At 42.8% G+C, this 19,291-nt stretch overlaps 1 protein-coding gene across 4 annotated transcripts in view; it reads left to right on the top strand.

The window, feature by feature from the left end:
* IRF2 (interferon regulatory factor 2) overlaps positions 1-19,060 on the top strand; it is a 39,240-nt gene extending 20,180 nt beyond the window's left edge. For all 4 annotated transcript variants that reach the window (XM_058803103.1, XM_058803101.1, XM_058803102.1 and 1 more), the window contains exons 4-10: positions 1,868-1,967; positions 2,579-2,755; positions 4,727-4,773; positions 8,245-8,356; positions 11,179-11,343; positions 16,313-16,359; positions 17,714-19,060. In XM_058803103.1, coding sequence (XP_058659086.1) covers positions 1,868-1,967; positions 2,579-2,755; positions 4,727-4,773; positions 8,245-8,356; positions 11,179-11,343; positions 16,313-16,359; positions 17,714-18,025 — 960 coding nt within the window. In that variant the 3' untranslated portion in view covers positions 18,026-19,060. The remainder of the gene's footprint in view (positions 1-1,867; positions 1,968-2,578; positions 2,756-4,726; positions 4,774-8,244; positions 8,357-11,178; positions 11,344-16,312; positions 16,360-17,713) is intronic.
* The last annotated feature ends 231 nt before the right edge of the window (positions 19,061-19,291 follow it).

The raw sequence follows: 19,291 nt of genomic DNA, 5'->3' as shown, positions 1-19,291 counted from the left end.
GTCTGGAGTCTTGTTCAGTCTGCTAGGTTTTGAATTATCATATGATCTATTTTAATCTGATCTATTCTTAAAGTTCTTGTTGATAGAAACTGTTTTCTGTTGAAGTGATGATTTTTTTTTCCCATGCTTATTATAGTCTATGAAGAGTAAAGGCAGGGAAGCTTATTCTAGGTCTGATGAATGCAGTAGTGTTGTGGACCCCAAACAGTGGCTTTGAGGCTCTCTTTTGACTGCTTTTAGTTGGGGAAAGAAGTATCTGTGTTGATGATTTACTTATATGTAGAGGGAAGAGTAAAGAGGCAAAAGACACGTGACAGAAGTGATGTAACTACATTAAGAGGAGTATTGAGTGTGAGGTCTTGAGGGGAATGAGGAACATGTTAAATAAGTGTTTGCACCAAATTAAAGATGAAGCCAAGCAAGAAGGGAAAAATGCAATTCTGAACAAGCAAATATGACAGAAAGGATTATAGACGAGTTGAAGGACAAAAGGCAGGCTCAGGAGAAGAAAAGATCACATGGAAGGAAGGGAAATAAACCTAGCCTTGGCATGAGTGAAATATTAACCAGACAGTCAGGAAAGAAAAGTGGTTGTTGGGGGAAGGGGAAAGGGTGTAGGATTCATCTCACCCAGCCAGATATCTACAATGCAGTCATTTAAGTGAGAGCTGCCTGTCTAGAGTTGTATGTAGTCAGTAGAGAGAAATAGGCTCTTTTAGGGTGAAATTCAGGCGGCATAGATTAGGTGGCTGCTGCAGGAGGAGGGTGCATTTTGCCCTGGAAGTACTTTTCTCTTCAGAGACTGATAATTGGATGTGAACCTGCAGTGACAGTTTATAGTGCAAGATGTCTGCATGTGAAGCCAGATAAGTATTCTTCCCAACAGGGGATTAAAAAACAAGTGTTGTGGAACAAGCTCAGTTTGTATGGCTTTGCAGAAAAAAAGCATGAAGAGTTCTGAAGCAGCCCTCTAGTCAGGACAAAGGAATTCATTACCATGTTGTATGACATTAAAGCACATCTGATCCAGCATCCTTCTGGCCCAGTATCCTCTGTGCTAAGTGCTCGTGGAAGGAGTGTAGGAAACACCTTATTCAAGCTCTGAAAGTCATTGGGCCCCTAGAGCTGGAGCTACATGCTAAAACTATCATCTTTAATAGTTGCCAGGGATCTTCCATGATCCTTGAGGAATGACTATACTGACACCATGTAAGGCATGCCCTGATTTAGCTGTGTGTTAAAAAAACAAATTTTTAAAAAACCTTCCTTTGCATTTCTTTAAGTGCACTTTTCTTTGGTCTAAAGTTTCTGAACTAAACTGTGTTTAGGTATCTTCAATGCACTTCTTCATGAGTGTCACTTCACATGAATGTCTGGTTTTTTTATCCTTGCTGGAGAGATGTCTACTGCTGATATATTCTTTTTCTTGGCACACAAATTTGCAAGACCTCTTTTCTTTACCATACTAGTATTTATTGGCTGAATTCTAAATCCTTGATTTTGCTCTGTTCCTATGGTTGTTTTGTTTCAGATCTATTTTTGCTAACCATAAAAGTGTCTGTGCTGACAAAACTACCCTTTGTATGAAAGCTTAGAAATATGTAGCACTGCATGTTTGTTCCATGTGTCAGCTCGGAAAGCTGCCAGGCTCGTCTTCCATGGAGTGGCTTCTGAGTATTTCATACACTTGGACTCTGTTCTGCTTTGGTGATGCCAGTGGATATTTTCCTGCTGATTTCAGTGATACTAGAAGGGAGCAAAACACTTGGAGATGCTGAAACTGTGCTTATAAATTAGTGACTTAAAATCATCAGAAGATTCCTCAAGTCTATCAGTGTTGGCATTTCCTGTTTGTTTTCCCTTCCAGGAGAAGAAGATTTTTCAGATTCCCTGGATGCATGCTGCAAGACACGGTTGGGATGTTGAAAAAGATGCTCCCTTATTTAGAAACTGGGCAATTCACACAGGTATTGGAACTCTCTTTTTACAGGACAGATTTTCACATTGTTTTCCCTTTTAAAGTTACATTTTCCTTCTTTCTTGTCTTTGCTTTTATTAACACAGAGAGTGAACTTAAGTTTCCAAATTTGTGGGAGGCTAAGTGTTTTTTCAAGGCCTATGATACTCTCTAGCTTAATTGAAGTGCCATAACTCATTTGCATTGAGGAACAGAGTAAAACTTAATTGATTTAAATGTTAGCAATTGGGTTCAAAACTGTCAGGAGCAGAGCACAGTCAGCCCTTTGTAGACATAGGCCTTTAGGCATTTTATGCCTTTCTATGGATTTGAACCTGACATAATAAAGGTAAATGCTGTGCAAGCTTTTCCATGTTGTTATGGCGTCACATCAGATCTGCAGTGCCCTGGGTCTTTCTTGAGCGCAAACCATTCATCATCTGTTCTAGAAATGTGCATGAGAATGAGATCACAGCACTCTCTTGCAACTTCATCTATTTGTTAGAATGCTTGCCATGGGAACCAAAGGCTGATACCTTGAAGCTAACCTGCGCTGTTATTAATTTGCCTCAAATCTTGAATCGCATGTCATACGTGCCTAACTTTTCTTTTCTTGCTCAGGGAAATACCAGTCAGGAGTAGATAAACCTGATCCAAAGACATGGAAGGCAAACTTCCGCTGTGCTATGAACTCCCTGCCTGACATAGAAGAAGTGAAGGACAAAAGCATAAAGAAAGGAAACAATGCCTTCAGGGTGTACCGGATGCTGCCCTTATCTGAAAGACCTTCCAAAAAAGGTACAGGGGAGAGCTTGTCAACATGAAATGCTCTTGAGGGCATTGTGTTGAGAAAAACACCTACTGCAGGTAGCTCAGTATGCAACAAGCCACCAATGCAAGCTGCACATGGTGCCCTGGCTGGCTGGGAAATGACTGGAACTTAGGAACACCTGTATGAAAAATGGGCTGCATTCAGAAGAGAGGATCAATGAGATGTGATATCCCCAAGCTGTTGATATTTGTCTGTTAAAGCTGCTGGAGTTGTGTTCAGAATTTATTCCCGGGTCTCCTTCAGTCAAGGAATGTGATTAAAGTGTATTAGAGCTCAACACATTGAACTCAGTGGGGGTCATTCAGAATATGGTGGCAGACATTTTGGTATCTTTTTTCAAGCAAGGGTACAATTAAACTGGCTCTGTCTTGAGAGCAGTACACTCACTCAGAACACTAAACCACGAAACCACATTGTTAGTTACAAAGACCATGGAAAACCAAGCCACAGAGCACAATAATGGTGAAATGGGAAATCATCTGAATCCCCAAATTTAGGAATTAAATCTCCTGCCTGCCCGGAGAAGGCCTAACCACCAGGTCAATCTCATGAGTATTTGGTTTCTTTCAAAGTAGAAACATTGCTGCTTGATTTAGGTCTCATTAGCTTTTATATGGCTTCCTTACTGGTTTATGCAGTAGAACAATGATTTCCTTAGTCCTCTGGTATCCTCTGTTGTCTAGAATTTTGGATTAAAAGATAACCTGCAAACCAGACACAAGGTGTTCGTCTAAATTCCAATTCAGTTCACCTGTAGCTACAGTTTGCTACTTCCTTAGATTGAGAAGTGAAAGGCAGATTTTCAGTTTAAAGTCAGTGTGACTGGAAATTATGAACCATGGCATTTTTGGGGCAGAATCATTCTGTGAAAGGAAGATCAATGTGCAAAAGGTAGAACATTTATCTTGAAACTGTTTCCAGTCTCTTGTCAATAGTGTATTTTATATGTTTAAACACATTCCCCTGGACCATAACATGTCTCTTGGCAGTAGATTCCTGAAGGAGCTACAAAAGTTCATCTTTAAAGCTGAGATTCTGGGAACAGGGGCTGTAGCAGGAGAAGATTCTGCAGAAAGTCCAGTTACTGTAAAACCCTGAGATAGTTTGGACCTCACATGTATTTTCACATGCCCTTTTTTGTGTCATGTGGCTAAACATTTGTGGGAGCAAAAGAATCTGGCTGCAAACGTTTCTAATTTTCTGTGGTATCATGTAGTAGAGATGGGAGAAGCTCCTGGGACGTGTCTGTGATGACACTGGGGCACAGCTGAGCTTGCACCAGCAAGTCTGAGCTTCTGCATCAGATCAGAGCAGGGGCAGCAGCACTAGGGTCTTCCAAGGTGCATGACATTTTGTGAAGGTCACATGCAGTATGGTTTTTGGGATTCCCAAGCCCATCATGATTGCATACACCACTCTTGCATGAATTGTATTTCCTTACTAGGTTGCAACTATTTACAAAAATATTGGTTGAAGTTTATTGTGATCTCTTTTCACATTAAATCAATTAACAATCTCCCTTTTCCTGTAGCTACAGAGAGAGCATCAGAAATGTGATGAGGCATATATTTTGATTTTTCTTCCCTTTAAGAATATTTTTCTCCCCTCACCTTTTTTTAAACAGGTCTTGTGTTTTAATTTGTCATTCTTCCATATTTTCACTTTGATTTTTTGACTGCCGTTGCTTTCCTTGGTCCCATAGTGGTTCTCTTTTGTAGCCTTTTAAAAAAGAAACACAAAGCCAACAATTCAAGGTGAATTTTTTGCTGCCCAGGCCTTAAGAGAAGGGTAAAATTAGGCAAAATGTATTCTCCCTTAACTAGGAAGTCCTGCTATTTTGAGGCTCATTTTGGGGCTATTTGCTGGTGAATATAGAAAGTGTGAAGGATAACTCATGGCACACAGGACTTGATGAAATCTCCCTTCTGTTGTTGCAGGAAAAAAGACGAAATCTGAGAAGGATGACAAATTCAAACAGATTAAGGTAAGAAGTGTCTGTTTAATGGTGCAAGTGCTTGTGAATACAATCTGTTGCAGATATTTTTTAACAGCCCCAACAGTATATTGTGGTGGGTACTTGCAAATGCTTGTGGTTTGGTTAAGTAACTACAGTTACCCGGGATGTTTGGGGTTGTTTTTTTTGAAATGTGAAGGCTGTTAAAGCCGTCACTTACGTCATCAATGGACACAGCCCTTGTGTTACAATGCCTGGAGGTTGGAAAACTGGCAGTCTCAGCAATACATTTGCCATTTGTTTGTCTCTATAAGGAGAAATATAGTAATTAGGGAAAGAATGCTTCTGAACAATAGAGCTACCTTTTGGAGCAATTAATTTCTGTGTGTGAAGCACTGGAAATGCATTTTCATTTAGGCAAGGGTCAGAGCTGCACCTTGTGCTCATGTTTTGTCAGTTAGAAGGCCTCAGCTGTAAAGCTCTTCAGTTGCAGCCTGAGATTTCTGCTCGTGCTGAGTGTGGGCCCAGACTGATGTCTGCCCTCCCTGTGAGGCATGGTGTTTCCTAGCTTTCACACCTCTGCCGAGGGCCTCTGAAAGGTGGTCAGTATTACACAGCAGCAGGAGCTAGTCCACCTTCAAATTTGTAACAAAAAGCAAATCTCAGAGATTTCAGACTCTCAGCTTTCAGTAAAATTGGTGTCCTTGGGCTGTGTGTAGCAGCTGTGTCTACAGTGCAAGGGCAGCTTGGTCCCCTGCTGCTCACCTGTGAAGGGCTGTGCCACCCATGCCTGGGTTCAGGCTCTGCAGGCTCTGGCCAGGAGATTCTCTGGGCCAGGTGAACCCAGAAATGTGGTGAAAAGTCCTCCACTGAAAGGGTTTGGAAAGCAGGTGCTGCCACAGCAGTTGCCACAGCATTCATACATGTCAGAATGCTATGACTTTTAAATTGTCATAAAAGAACCACTTTGTAACTATCCTGTTCCTGTGTGGCTCTTACAGCCACATGTGCTTGTTATCAAGTGACTCTGGTGGTAGCTGATGTTCAGAGGGAGGCAGTAAAACTGCTTTGGTCAGAGCAGAGCAGTGTGCCAGCACATACACCTGCCTACCAGTGATACCTCCTGCTAGTTCTTGTGCTCTGAGCTGGGGCCAGGTAGTATTCCTGTCTGTTCCCCCATTGTGACAGAAGTGTGCAGTGACTAGTTTGGATTTGAAGAGGTGCTCTTCCTGTACTCAGCCACTCTTAGGCTGACTGTTGGATGTTGAAAGCTCTAGTAGTGAAGAAGGGTAGTAGGTGAATTAAAGCAAATGCACATTTCTGAGCATGAAAGCTTTGCTTGGTGATGAGAATTCCTGAGATCCAAGTTGTATGTTTTGAGTTGAATGCCTTACAGTTACCCTGAAAAATTTTTTTTAGTGGAGCCCAGTGGGAGGTTACTCCACACTTTGCCTGGTAACTGCAGGGGGGTGATAGCAGCAGAAGCTGAGAATCTGAGCACAGATCTGCATAGCAAGAGCCTTGCAGTGAGCTTCCCATTGTTGCCACTGCTGGACCCTGTGGGCACCCACAGCAATTGCTGGTGGGCTGAGCTTGAGCACAGTGCTCAGGGCAGTCACTGCTTATCCCTATGCACATGAGAGTGTTGAGCCTTACCATATCCCTGCTCCACCTTAGCAAAGGGGCAAGCAAATCTCCCACCCCACAGGTAGATCTGTCACTGTGCTTTTGGGCAAACAGAGTCTGTCATTGCAATTCATTAAATTCTTTTAAAATGAATTCTCAACAATGGGAAGGAAAGGGAAATGTCAGAGCAGCCCAGATAAAACCAGTCTCTTATGAAACAAAGAACTGAACTGAGGCTTAATTTCTACCTTATCCTAGATGTATCCTTTAGACCATGCAGTTCCACATTGAGAGTTATTTTTAAAATCCTAGTGACAGCTTTCTCCATGCATCTGGTTTAGGGTAGACATCTGAACACTCAAAATTTAGGTGATTTAACACCAACTGTGCGAGTATCCAAGCCTCTTTGTGGATCTGGCACCATCACCTGAGTTCTAAGATGCATATTTGTTTTCTAAGATGCATATTTGTTTCTGAAGCTTGAAAGGGGCTACTAAATAAACTTGTCAGTAATCAAGCCTCAGTAAAGTTGAGCAAGTGCTGCCTGCACAGTGTTTCCATGGGGGCTGCTGAGTTTGCTGTGAATTAAAGCAAACAGCACCAGATACTCAGGGCTCCAGAGTGCAGCCCGAACCTATCTTTGCAGTTGTGACCCTCAATGGATCAATAGCAGCTAATTTTATCTTTTCAAGCTCTCCAAGTCTTTGACCTGTAGGGCAGCAGAACTGGTGCATCTCATCAAAGACCTAGTTGCCATTAACACTTAACTCTCCACCCTTCTGATGTGCCAGGAATGCTGTGACAGGGTGCTGTTTGCCTTGCTTTACTGTCTGGGGAGGTGCTTGTGTGGAATTGACAATTCTTTTTGAGTAGATCACCATCACAGCACGTGACATCCAGGAGAAAACCTACCACAGTGCCCCCAATATTTTGTCCCAAGGATAGCAGTTCAGCAGTACTGGGATGGGCTGGCACTGCAGGTCCTGAGGCTCACCTTTGCCTGCCTTTGCTGAAATGCTTTAGAGCAGTGAAAATGAGCACGGTGTGGAGAGCTCTGTGAGTCCTCTCTGTGAGTCCTCAGCAAGCAGGGGACAACTTGCAGCCTTGCAGGGCTGGTAGAGTAAGAACAGAAGACTTTAGACATTGTAACCAATAAACCTGTGAGAGAGTCAATAGTGGGGAGGAAGTTGCACGTGTAGAATAATCCTTTTAAAGAAATCCTGAGTTAATGGAATTAATTTTTTGGTGTCTACCCTGAAGGGATTTTATAGATTCCCACTTGAGTGTATCAGGCTTACAGAGAGGCATCTTGTGGAAAGTTCAGTCTGGGTAGAACAGGTGGTGTTTTCCAAATGCTGTTGCCCTGTGGTAATGTTTATGATGTGATCTAAAAGGCTGTATTTAGTGTAAACACTTTGGTTTGCTTTCAGGCTTGCTGTAGAGAAAAATTAAGGCTAGAATTTCCTAATTGCTGTACAGAAACTAAGACTTCCTTTTAGAGAGTGAAAAGAGAGCATATTTGGAAGGGACTTAGGATGAATATTAAATAGAGTACTGTTTTAAAGCAATGTTTCTTCCTTGTTTGTTTCAAATGTTAATCTCTTGTAGTAAATAGCTTGCTGCTTCCTTGCTCTCTGAAGGCTTACTCTAAATTTGAAGATTAAAAATAGCTTTCCTTTCAAAGCACAAGATTTGGAAATGAATTAGTCCCAGTCTTCTCCTCAGAGAAATATTTGTTCTAAGACAGTGTCCTGCAGAGAGCAGGGGGTATATGGCAGGCAGAAGTGGTGGGATTTATTACCATCTCAGAACAAAGAGATAAGCTATCTCCTAAAATAAAGTAGTCCTGACCCAACTGTACTGTTTTCATTCTAGCAAGAGCCAGTTGAATCATCTTTTGGGATGAATGGGCTAAATGCTGTCACTTCTGACTATTTCCTGTCCTCCAGTATAAAAAATGAAGTTGACAGCACAGTGAACTTTGTAGGTAAGTACTCCTATGCTTTTTTACATACTAAGTACACAGATGACTTCAAAAACTCTTCTGGTCTGCCAGACTTATCTTTCCATCAGCATTTTGCACTTCAGGGAATGCCACAGTTGCAGTCAGGTAGACCCATTTCTCAGCAGCCTAGGCCATGCAAGATTGTGGTTGCAGGCCAGCCCCACCATTTGCAGAGACAGCACTGGGAGGGTTCCCTTGAGAGTAAAGCACTTCCAGGCACTCTTAGCTGGCTTCTCATGGTGGGGACTTATTCCACAGGATAGTCCTGAGCCATGAAGAGGCTGTAGCCAATGTCACATGGGAGTTAAATTGCAATCAGATGGCAGTTCCCCATTGCTTAAAGCAGAGGTTTGTATAGAATACCATTTTATTTGGGTGTTCAAACCAGCAGGCAAAATGTAGAAACTTGGTTCTTTTCACTGACACCTCAGTAGCAGAGATAGTTCTTAACATCACTGAGTTAACGAAAAGGATCATCTAAGGCTGCATTTAGAAACCAGTACATTAGAAATTAACTGTCATCTCAGCATGTGAATAATTGGTCCTCAGTAGAATAATTGGACTGGGCTTTTGACAGCTCTTTTTTGGCTAAGGCTGTCATTGCAGCAAGAGCTCCTAACAGTATGACCCACATACCATTTTGTCTAGAATTCCATTTTTAAATATGACAAATATGTTAGTATTCTGCTTGGAAAGACAGCAGAAATCATGTGCAGTGACTATTTTTGATCCCCATTTCTTACGTCAAAGGGCTTTGCATAGTCATTCCCTTGAAGTACTTGTGTGGCTGAGGAGTTTGTGAGTAGTTTTGCTCTCTTTATGGCAGTTCATTTAAGCAGCTGTTGCTTTGTAAGAGTATTACAACATGCTCCTACTGTTATAGCTTGAAGGAGTAGCACCAGAGTGCTATTAGTGCTTCCTGTTCACTGACTGAGGATCAGGTAGGAAACTGTCACCCAGTGTTGTTTAATTATTGAGATGTGAGCTGTGCTGCTTATCCAGACTAGAGAAAGAAGCTGTTATTTAGGATTGCAGGAAGGATTTTAATGTAAACAGAGAGGAAAAGGTAAAATAGAATTGTTCTGCAGAAAGACAGGAAATCAGCCAGAGTGGATGAAAGGCAAACAGCACCTGCAGAGTTTCTGCCATAGGTGCAGCTCACTGGAAACTGTGGCATATTGCTCAAGTGAGCAGTAGTTTTTGCTGTGCATTTTATCTCTCAGGGTGGATAAGAATTTGTCAGGTATTGAGGAAAGAGATAAAACAGTGCAGATGGCCTGCTCATTCCCCGAGTGGCTTGCGCAATATCAGTCTCTCCCAGATAAAAAATTAACTGTGTGTGCTCTTGCACCACTCTCACCACACTTAATAAAAGCTGATTGTTTCAGAACCAGGAAAGGTGAAATAAAGGTGAAACAAAATATCTGAAACATAATTATACTAATTGTAATGATCAACTTTTAAAAAGTCTATCCGGTATGTATGTAATTTTCTTTATGCTGGCTTTGTTTCTTAAAATACACATCTAAGTTGTGAAGGTTTTCCAGTGGTAACCTGGCACTTCACAAAGCAAACTAATATGCAGCTTTTCCCTGGGAAAAATACCTGTCACTTTTCTTTTCCAAAAAGCCCTGTCTAAAGATAGAATGCCATAGCGGATTGTGTGTATAGACATGTGCATTCATGTTTATTTATCTCAGTTCATCAAGGAATAGATGCTATCTTTTGACTTTTTCAAATTTAATAATTAATATATTCAGGTTACTTAACTGAAAACTTGCAAGATCTGTTGTATTTCATTGCCTATGTGTTTTTCCCCTCATGGGTCAAGGGAAAAAATGGACTGTTTGAACAACACAGTGTTGTGTTTGTACAGAATTTAGCCTTTTGTTCCTTGTGAAGCTTTATGTTCAGTGAAAGAATATCTCTAGTCTTTCTCTTGGGTAACCATGGTTTCAGGTTAGCCATCCTCTGAGATGGCTCCATCCCTGTGCATTCTTCTGATCTAACTCGTTGGCTTTCAGTTCTGTGCTGGATTAATGCACTTGTCATGTGCTCATACAGCTGGGATTAAAGGAGGAGTTGTACAAGACAGGAAATTCTGTCAAAGCAGCTTCAGACAAATGGGATTCTGGCTTTTACCATACTTTTGCTTTGCTCAGTAACTTCTTGGTACCTTGGTTTGTCAACCTTTTTCAAAAGGTTGTAGTGTAGAACAACTAATATCTGCAAAGCATTTCAGGACACTTGGAAAGCATCCATGGTTGCTTCACTTTGTAGAAATACATAACACTCCTTTGATATTAAATTTCATGTGCTCTTTTGGTAATAAATATCATGTGCCTGGGGGAATAGGAAACCCCTCAGTTAATATCTAACCATACTGTAGCTTTCTGTCACAAACTGTGGGGATTGCAGTTACAAATTTCTTTTCTGCATACCATCGATAGTATTGTGAGGGTCAGTGACAGTAGCCATCTAACTGGAGCAGAAATTTTCCATAGATTCATGTCATATATACATCAGAGTTCCACAGTGTTTTGCTTGATCCCATGCAAGGTTTTTGCATGCTAGTTCTGGTCTTCTGGTCTTAGAGCATTCAGAGACCATGGTTTACAGCTTGCTTGTTGAGGATCAGAGATTTCCTTTAGAACTCTCACTGAAACTTATATCCCCTGAAAGCAGGTGGTGGGCATGGGAAAAAGAGCTGAGACTGTTGAAGACTCAGATACCAAGCAGACTCTTAGAGGTTCAACAGAGTTGAGATGTTGTCAGTAATCAATTTTTTTGTTTCTAATCCCAAGTTGTAGGACAGCCACACCTTGATGGCAGCAGTGAGGAGCAGGTGATAGTTGCCAACCCTCCTGATGTTTGTCAGGTGGTAGAGGTGACAACAGAAAGTGATGAACAGCCCCTCAGCATGAGCCAGCTGTACCCTCTACAGATCTCCCCTGTTTCATCCTATGCAGGTAAGCATCTTGGTGTTTCTTTGCACTCCCTTTTCTGGAAATGTTGGGAAGACCCTGGGGGAAAGAGGGCTCTTCCAGGCTAGCTAACGAAGATTCAGAAATGTGTACCCATCTGCCTTCTGAATTGTTAATGAAACTCAAAAATGCACAGTCCTCTGCTCATTTCCTTGGGAAACAACTTGACAGATCCCAGTTTGGAAATGTAAGCTGCAGGTTTTAGCTTGTGACTAATGGAAAAAGAGCATTAGGTATAATGCAGAGATCTTTTAAAGGGGGATTTTTGGTACAAATGACATGCCCCCTGCTTTACTAAAGGTCAAAGGTCTTTTTTGCTCTCTGTTTACTCAGTGTCTAGCACAGTGTGCAGTGCTAAGGGCTGCACTGATGGTATATATGCAGATATGGAGCTGAGGGCCTGGGGGGAGTGGGTTTGTCTTGCTGCAGACTAGAAGAGCCATACAGTGACTGATAACAAGCGATCTTTCAAGCAACAGAGCTGTGGACATCTGGCTCCCAACGTCTGCCTGCCATCTGGATTCTCTGATACCTAAAAAGAGGATGAGATAACAGGCTTCCCCTACTCCCTGTGAGAGTGGTTATGGTTTCCCTTTTCATCTGGCCCCTTATTTTCTTATAACTGTTAGGAAGTCTTTGGCACTCATTTATCCCTTATCCAAGTCTAACAGTGTGTTCAGAAGTTTCTAGGGTGAACAGACACAAATGTATGTGTGGACATGCTGTGTAGAATTCCCACAATCATATAAGTCTTATTTCATAGGAATGTGAAAAAAACAAATGTGACAAAGCCACATTTGAAAGTAAAAAGGTTTCAGATCCAAACTGTCCTTTCTGTTTTAACATGGTGCTAATTTGCAAGCCTTAGGAGACTGGGTAGAAACACAAATGTCACCTTTTAAGGCAAATTTAAGTATAAATAGTTCTCCATGCATTTTATTATTTTACACATGGTTTTGCCTTTGACTTATTAGGCTGAAATTCCTTCCAGACACATTTTTATAAAGTATGTATTTAGTAATTTTTATCTTTGGGCCCTAGTGAATTGTATGATGTTCCTTTGGATTGTGTCCACCGTTAGTCTCACATATGTTGATAAACAATTATGCTTTCCAATGTGTTTAGTCTGCAGTGACCAAAGCATGTAGAAGACCTCTGCAAAGCATAAGGCAGGGAGATAGGAGAGTGCCTGAATTTATTAGCAGGAGGGAGACAAGGGCCTTTGAAATATCTTTCCTCTTTACAAATGCGTCTTGGAAAACTTTTCCATCTCTGCAAACATGGCAATGATGCAATCTTTTATCTTCAGCTACAGGATGTAAATTCTTGAAATGCAGACAGAAGTCACTGTCTTGGTTTGGAAGTCGTGGTGGTTTCTTGGACTGGAATGATAGAGAAGGGTGGTCTGGTGACCACCTTGACATGAGCAAATCATGACCTACCTGCCCTTAGGTCATTGCAATCAGCCTGCAAAAGGAAAAAGATTGAAGTACTTCTGCTATCCCCTTACGCTGTCTTAGTACCTTGGTGGCCTTCAGTTGTCTTAACTTATACCTGGACCTGCTAGCCCAAAACTCAAAAGCATGCCACTGGCATGCTTTTGAGCACATTTCCAGGCAGCTCTTGATGATCCTGACTACTGTAGCTAGAGGCCAGTAAGAAGTGAAGTACTGCAAGGGTCTGTCCTGGAGGAAGTCTTATTTAATATATCAATGAGCAGAAGATATGTTGGAGACATGTTTGTGAGCTTCACAGGTGACACCAAACAGGGTGCACGAGTTTGTTTGAGGGAAGAGCCATCATCCAGAGTCCTGGAGAGATTGCAGGAATGGGTCAGCAGAAACCTTATGAAATTGAGCAAGGGCACGTGTGGAGTCCTGTGCATTGGAAGGAAGAGATCTTTACAGCAATAGCAGGGGCTGATGGTATGGACAGTAGCTCTGCAGAAAGGTGGGTAGGCAGTGAGCTGAGTGCAAGACACCAGAGCTCCTCAGGCACAGAGAAAGGCACCAGATTTCAGGAGCATGGCCAGTAGGTTAGGGAAGTGATTATCCTCCTCTGCTCCACGCTGGTTGCACTACTTTAAAAGTACTGCATCCAGGCTTGAGCTCCCCTGTCCAAGAAACAAACAAACTGGAGCAAGGGTAGAGAAGGGCTATGCAGGGTATGGCCTCTCACTCTGTGAGAAGACAGAGGGACTGGGGCTTGCTCAACCTGGAGAAGAGATGGTTTTGAGGACTTCATAGCAGCTGCCTCTACTGCAGGGATGTTCCTGAGAAGGCAGAGCCAGGCTCTTCACAGCAGTGCATGGTAATAGGATGAGAAACAGCAGGCTAAATTGAAACAAAAAATATGGTCCAGCTGAATGTAAGAACAAGTATCACCTGTTTCACCACAAGGACAGTCAGGCAGTGGAGCAGGATACCCAGAAAGATTGTGCTGCCTCCATCCTCAGAAGTTTTCAAGACCTGAAGGGATAAGGCCCCAAGCAGTCCAATCTAGTCCTGTAGCTGGCCCTGCTTTGAGCAAGAGGTGGGGCTGTAGACTACCTGAGGCCCCTTCCAACCTGAATTGTTTTATGAACCAGTGTTTTATTAAGGATGTATTTGCTCTTGAGGCTGGAGCAAGGACAGAAGTCTGTGTGTTAGAACCCTAAAATTTCTAGGATACTCTTGTGACTATTTCTGCTTTGTCTTGCTGCACACAGACCTGTATAGAACCACAGGAACTTTGGCCCTGTGCTTGTGGTTTGCTCTGTCAGGTGCTACTGGCTGAATGGCAGGAAAGAGTATGACCATAACAGCTGTGCAGGAACAGTTAGCTGAGCTCTTCTAAAACAACAACCAAAAAAAGTAGCCAGATATGTCAGCTGTCCTACATAAATCTGGTTTATTTCAAAACACCCCTGGTTCCTTTCTGAGGTAACTCAGGCAAATGACGTGAGTTACCCATGTGAGTTTTTTCATATATCCACTGATGTCTATGAAATCCTTTTGGTTCTTATTACCCAGGCTGTTGTCAATGTTTGACACTGATTCAAATACCCTTCTTGAAAGAAATAACCTCTCTAACTTTCTATGCTTGTGTGGCCAGCTTCCCTGGCTTTGCTAACTATAGTGCTATCTCTTACTCAGCATTTTGTTATGTATAAACACCAAGGGTGGATTCCTTTTCAGCTGCATCAGTCTGTTTTTGTTGTGACATGCTTCTTCATGTCCAGGAATATCTGTTACTTGTCTCTATGTGGATTCCTTTAATTGATTCTGTCTTCTTTGTGTGAATTAATTTTTCCTCTCCTCCCCCTAGTATGGCTTAATTAGCCAGCTTAGTCACATTGGCACATCTTTCTCTGCCTGGGCTAGTGAAGGAGAAGCCCTGCAGTGCATGGGCATTGCAGCTTGGTTTAATGTTTTGGACTGCTCCTCTGCTTACTGCACACTGTGGTGGAGACTCTGGCACAGGACAGGTGCTGGCTTTGGAAGCAGCAGTCTGGAGTAGCTGGGCTGGACTAAAAGGACTTGGGGTACAGTTTAGATCCTGGGGGAACAGTGGTTCAGCCCATTGGTTTGCAGTCTCCTGCCTAAACCTAATGCTTAGCCAGGCCTTTAGAGGATGGCATGGTACTGCCAGTCTCTCTGAAGGTGTGCAGGGGCACAATCCATGAGGCATGATCCATGCACTCTTAGCACTCATGTTATGTCCAGTGCAGAGCATGAGATTGGGCTCTGGGAAGGCAGAGTTGCAGGGGCTGTGCAAAGCAGTTTGCATGGACTGAAACGCATAACACAGAGCTGTGGGTGAAAATTGGGGCTTCAGAGCTCTCTGCCTTCTATGATAATTCATCACATCATTCCCTGAATTGTGGGATTTCTGTGTTCTTTGGGGATGAGCCCTGTCTGTGCAGGGCTCAGGGGGTTGGAGTGCTGGTATCCTGATAGATGCCATGGGTTATCCTCCCAGGAAACAGGACACAGTGTTTCAAAACCCCACAAGCTGAAGAAAACCTGCAGTCCAGGCCTCCACTGGATTAGTCTGGGACCCAGTGGCTGTGCTGAAGGCAGCAGCCATCACTGCAGACTGAAAAGAGGGATTTCTGCCCTGTCTCAGAGGTGTCTGAGGCACAGCAGTCTCAACCACTCATGGGCCAGGAGCCTGACCTTAGGAGACGTGTCTTCAGTCACACACAGGCTTGAAAATACAGTACAAATTCCCGCATTTCAGGCCCTTCTGCAAGGGAGGGCTGCAGCTGCAGGAGGATGGCAGTTCCACTGGAACTGTGCTCCTGTATTTGTGCTCTGGTTCAAGTGATGAGGGTGAGGGAGGCCATGACCAGTGGGGACAGGTGGTGGGGCTGGAGACTGTGGTATTGCCACTTGCTCAAGTGAGGGGTGAAAGGTTGAGAAAAGCTGGGGAGTGGTAGCAAAAGCAAAACTATATCAACTGTACCAGAGTATGTCAATAGTAATAAAGCCCCAGAAGTGACAGCAAGCCCTTGAGGTGGCAGGCTGAGATAACAGTTAATGAAACAAAACCACATTTATCTCCTCCAGGATGGAGTTGTTACTGATTTTGCCAGGAGATAAAGATTTGGACAGAACTTTGTTGCAGGGCTTGGAGTGGCTGTAGAGGGACAAGGGAGAGGGGGCACCCCCTGCTTGCTGGAGATTCTTCCCAGAAAGCACATATCTACTTCTTCCCTCTCTATTGCTGTCTTTTCCACAATATAGACTTGTTAACTGTGATAACCATGTGAATTTACCCCAGTTGTTCAAGGCAGCTGTGCTGTCTAGCCCTTCTGTGGCAGGGTCTCCATGCTTCTCCATTGTTTTCTGGTTGTTTGACTTGACTCTGTTTGCTTCCACTTGCTGGACACACATCAGGCCTCCTGAGCTGGAATTTGTTACTATAGATAGAACAGCATGAGTTTCATTTTTGTTTCTATTTTGTTTGACAGAAAGTGAAACAACTGACAGCGTTCCAAGCGATGAAGAAAATGCAGAGGTAAGTGCTTTCTGGATTTTTAGCAGTTTGGACCAAGGTCTCAAGATCCATGCCCTGAGATATTTTTGCCCCTTCTCTACTGCAGCTCTGTCTACCAGTGGAATATTCATTTTGGTAATAGCTAGGGGAGAAAAGCAGACCAGGAAGGTTCAGGGGATACAGACATTTGGATGATTGTCACAGAATTAGAGTCTCTACAAATTAAATTCTCCTTATCTGTCCAAACAACAAGATTAGTTTGCACAATAAGGTGTTCTGCAGTGCCATCACCAGAGCCAGCTAGTATGTTAACATGATGCATTGACCTTGCTGGGTAGTGAGTATTTTATCTTGGTTGAAAGCTTGCTCACTTTGTTTTCCTTAAATGGCATCTGAACTCATACAACTGGAGGAAATGCTTACACTTATGACTGAAATTAAGCTAGAATGTTTGAGGTAGGTGGGGCTGAAAGCTTTCCTGAGCAGTCATTTGGGTATTGCTGAGTGAAAGGAATCCATGGGGAGAATAACCTAAGCTGCACATATACAAAAACACCACTTGCCTTTTATTTTGGGGCTGCCATCAAGGTACCAGACCTTGTACCAGACCTGTACCATGTGTACTTAAAGGCCAAGTGAAGCTCACTGAGGGCTCTTGGATGCCCTGTGCTCCAGCTGTATTTTTGCATAAGGCCTTTTGCAAAGCTCTCTCCTGCTGTGTCCCTCACCAAAGGCTCTCTGAATCCTCCTTCTTGGAGGACCACCAGTTGTATAACAACACAGCTAACCCACCTGGTCTCTGGTGCCTTTTAATGTAGACTGCCAGTAGTGACTCCACAGACCTCCTCCAACAGAACATGCCATTGCTGCATCTGTGGTGGGCAAACAAGTGGATGCTCATCCTCCCTTGATGAACTTTTTCCCTGTGATGAGGGATGCACTGTCAGTGACAGTGATTTCACAGCAGCCTCACCTGTATTGCTAGTTTGGGTAGTGTTGGGTCTCTGTGCCTGCCTCTTGACAGGAAGATGCTCTCTCTGGTAACAGAGGAGACACGACCATTTGGAGTTCTAAATGTCTGTATCCATTTTTGTCTCTGGCATCCTGGGAATAAGGCCTTTATTTTCCATTCAGAAGAGCAGATAGTGCCTCTTGAGTGCTGGAGAGCCAACAAAATTTAAGCACATGACTTCAGAAAAGGAGAAATGGCTGAGAGACATCCTAAGCCAGTGGCTAGAGGCTCAGGCTCCTAGAGGCAGGATAATTCCTGTGCAATATGTGGATATTTCTCTCTTCATCTTGTTACTTGGAGTACTTCACAAAGTTGTATTCACTTACACAGTCTTCCTTTCTTTCTTTCTTCCCCCATTTCTAGGGACGACTTCATTGGCAGAAAAAAAACATTGAAGGCAAACAGTATCTCAGCAATCTAGGAATGAGGAACACTTCTCATATGCTTCCCAGCATGGCAACTTTTGTAGCCAACAAGCCTGACCTCCAAGTCACCGTCAAAGAAGAAAGCTGCCCACTGCCTTACAACAGCTCCTGGCCTCCTTTCCCAGACATCCCTCTGCCACAAGTCGTGTCCACAGCCTCCACAAGCAGCAGCCAGCCAGACCGTGAGACACGGGCCAGCGTCATCAAGAAAACGTCAGACATCACTCAGTCAAGAGTCAAGAGCTGCTAAGCCTTTGACAGTGTGGTTTTTTAGCTTTGTTTTGTTTGGTTTTGTATTTTATGTTTCTCTGAGAGAGGTTCATCCCTTGACGCACACGAGACAAGCCCTAAGATAAAGCCTTGGCAATAGAAAACATTGCAGTGTCTGACTCCAGTGCCGGAGTGGTTTTAACTCAGGACTCCAGCAGTCAGTGTGTAGACCTGAACCCATCTTTCCAAGGTTGCTACATAGGAAAAGAACCCAAGAACTTTGGCCCACTCACAGGTTCCAGTGTTTCATAAGAGGACCAACCCACCACAAGGGAAGTGGTGCTGCTGCGCTTCTTGCTGTCAAGGCTGTGATGGAACTGAAAGCCTCAGAATGGGAGAGAAAATGTGAACTAGCTGGAATATTTTTAAATAAAGAAAAATCTATTGTGAATATTGTATATAGTGCAGTACTAGCAAAGTTGCAGTCTGCTTCTGCACCTTATTAAGAAAGCACTTACAAAAGGCCTTTTATTACCTTGCTCTACTTAATGGCACATTGAAGGTCCCTCTCCACCTGTATTCTTTTCCAAGGCTATTCTTGCTAAAGTGTCTTTAAAGAATAGAGGAAGGGAAAGGAAACTAAAACTTTCCATGTGGATTTCATATGTTCTGAGACTGCTTTCATCATGTTTGTTTCTAATCTGCTATGCTTGAATGCCGCGTGGTACAATAGAAAAAAGAAAAGAAACTTATTACAGAGATATTATGCAAATTCCCAGATTTAAAAAAGAAGAAAAATACTCTAATTCTAACCAGAGCAAGCTTTTTTATTTTTTATACAGGGGAATATTTTATTCAAAGTAAAATTCTAAAGTGAATATAATTTTTTTTAATCTTTTCTACAGCAAAATTTATAATTTTAAGATTCAGTCCTTGGTTATCAGCAGTTATGACATCCTTGTGGCACATTTTTTTTTAATTTTGTAAAGGTGAAATAGCTTTTATGAGCTCATGTAGCAATCAGATTATCCTGTGGATTGATAATAAATATGGTATATAGTTAAATTTTTAATAATCCTCTTGTTTGTCTCTCATTTTTAATCTTTCAGAAGCCCCAGATGGTATGGGTTTGATAGGTGAATGTGACCTCTCAGAGTGAGCAATTGGCATAAGCTGCCTGTGCAATTTCTGCAGCACCCATCCAACAGGATGGGAAGTGCTGTGCTTGAGGCAGCTCAAGGTGGAAAGAGCAACTAGAACTCAAAGGTGATTTATTCAAGTTTGGCCTCAAATGTAGAGGCTGGGA

The sequence above is a fragment of the Ammospiza caudacuta genome, chromosome 4, assembly GCF_027887145.1.
Source record: "Ammospiza caudacuta isolate bAmmCau1 chromosome 4, bAmmCau1.pri, whole genome shotgun sequence".
NCBI classification, from domain to species: Eukaryota; Metazoa; Chordata; class Aves; order Passeriformes; family Passerellidae; genus Ammospiza; species Ammospiza caudacuta.
The sequence above is the reverse complement of the archived record's forward strand: the minus strand, read 5'-3'. Positions and strand labels throughout refer to the sequence as shown.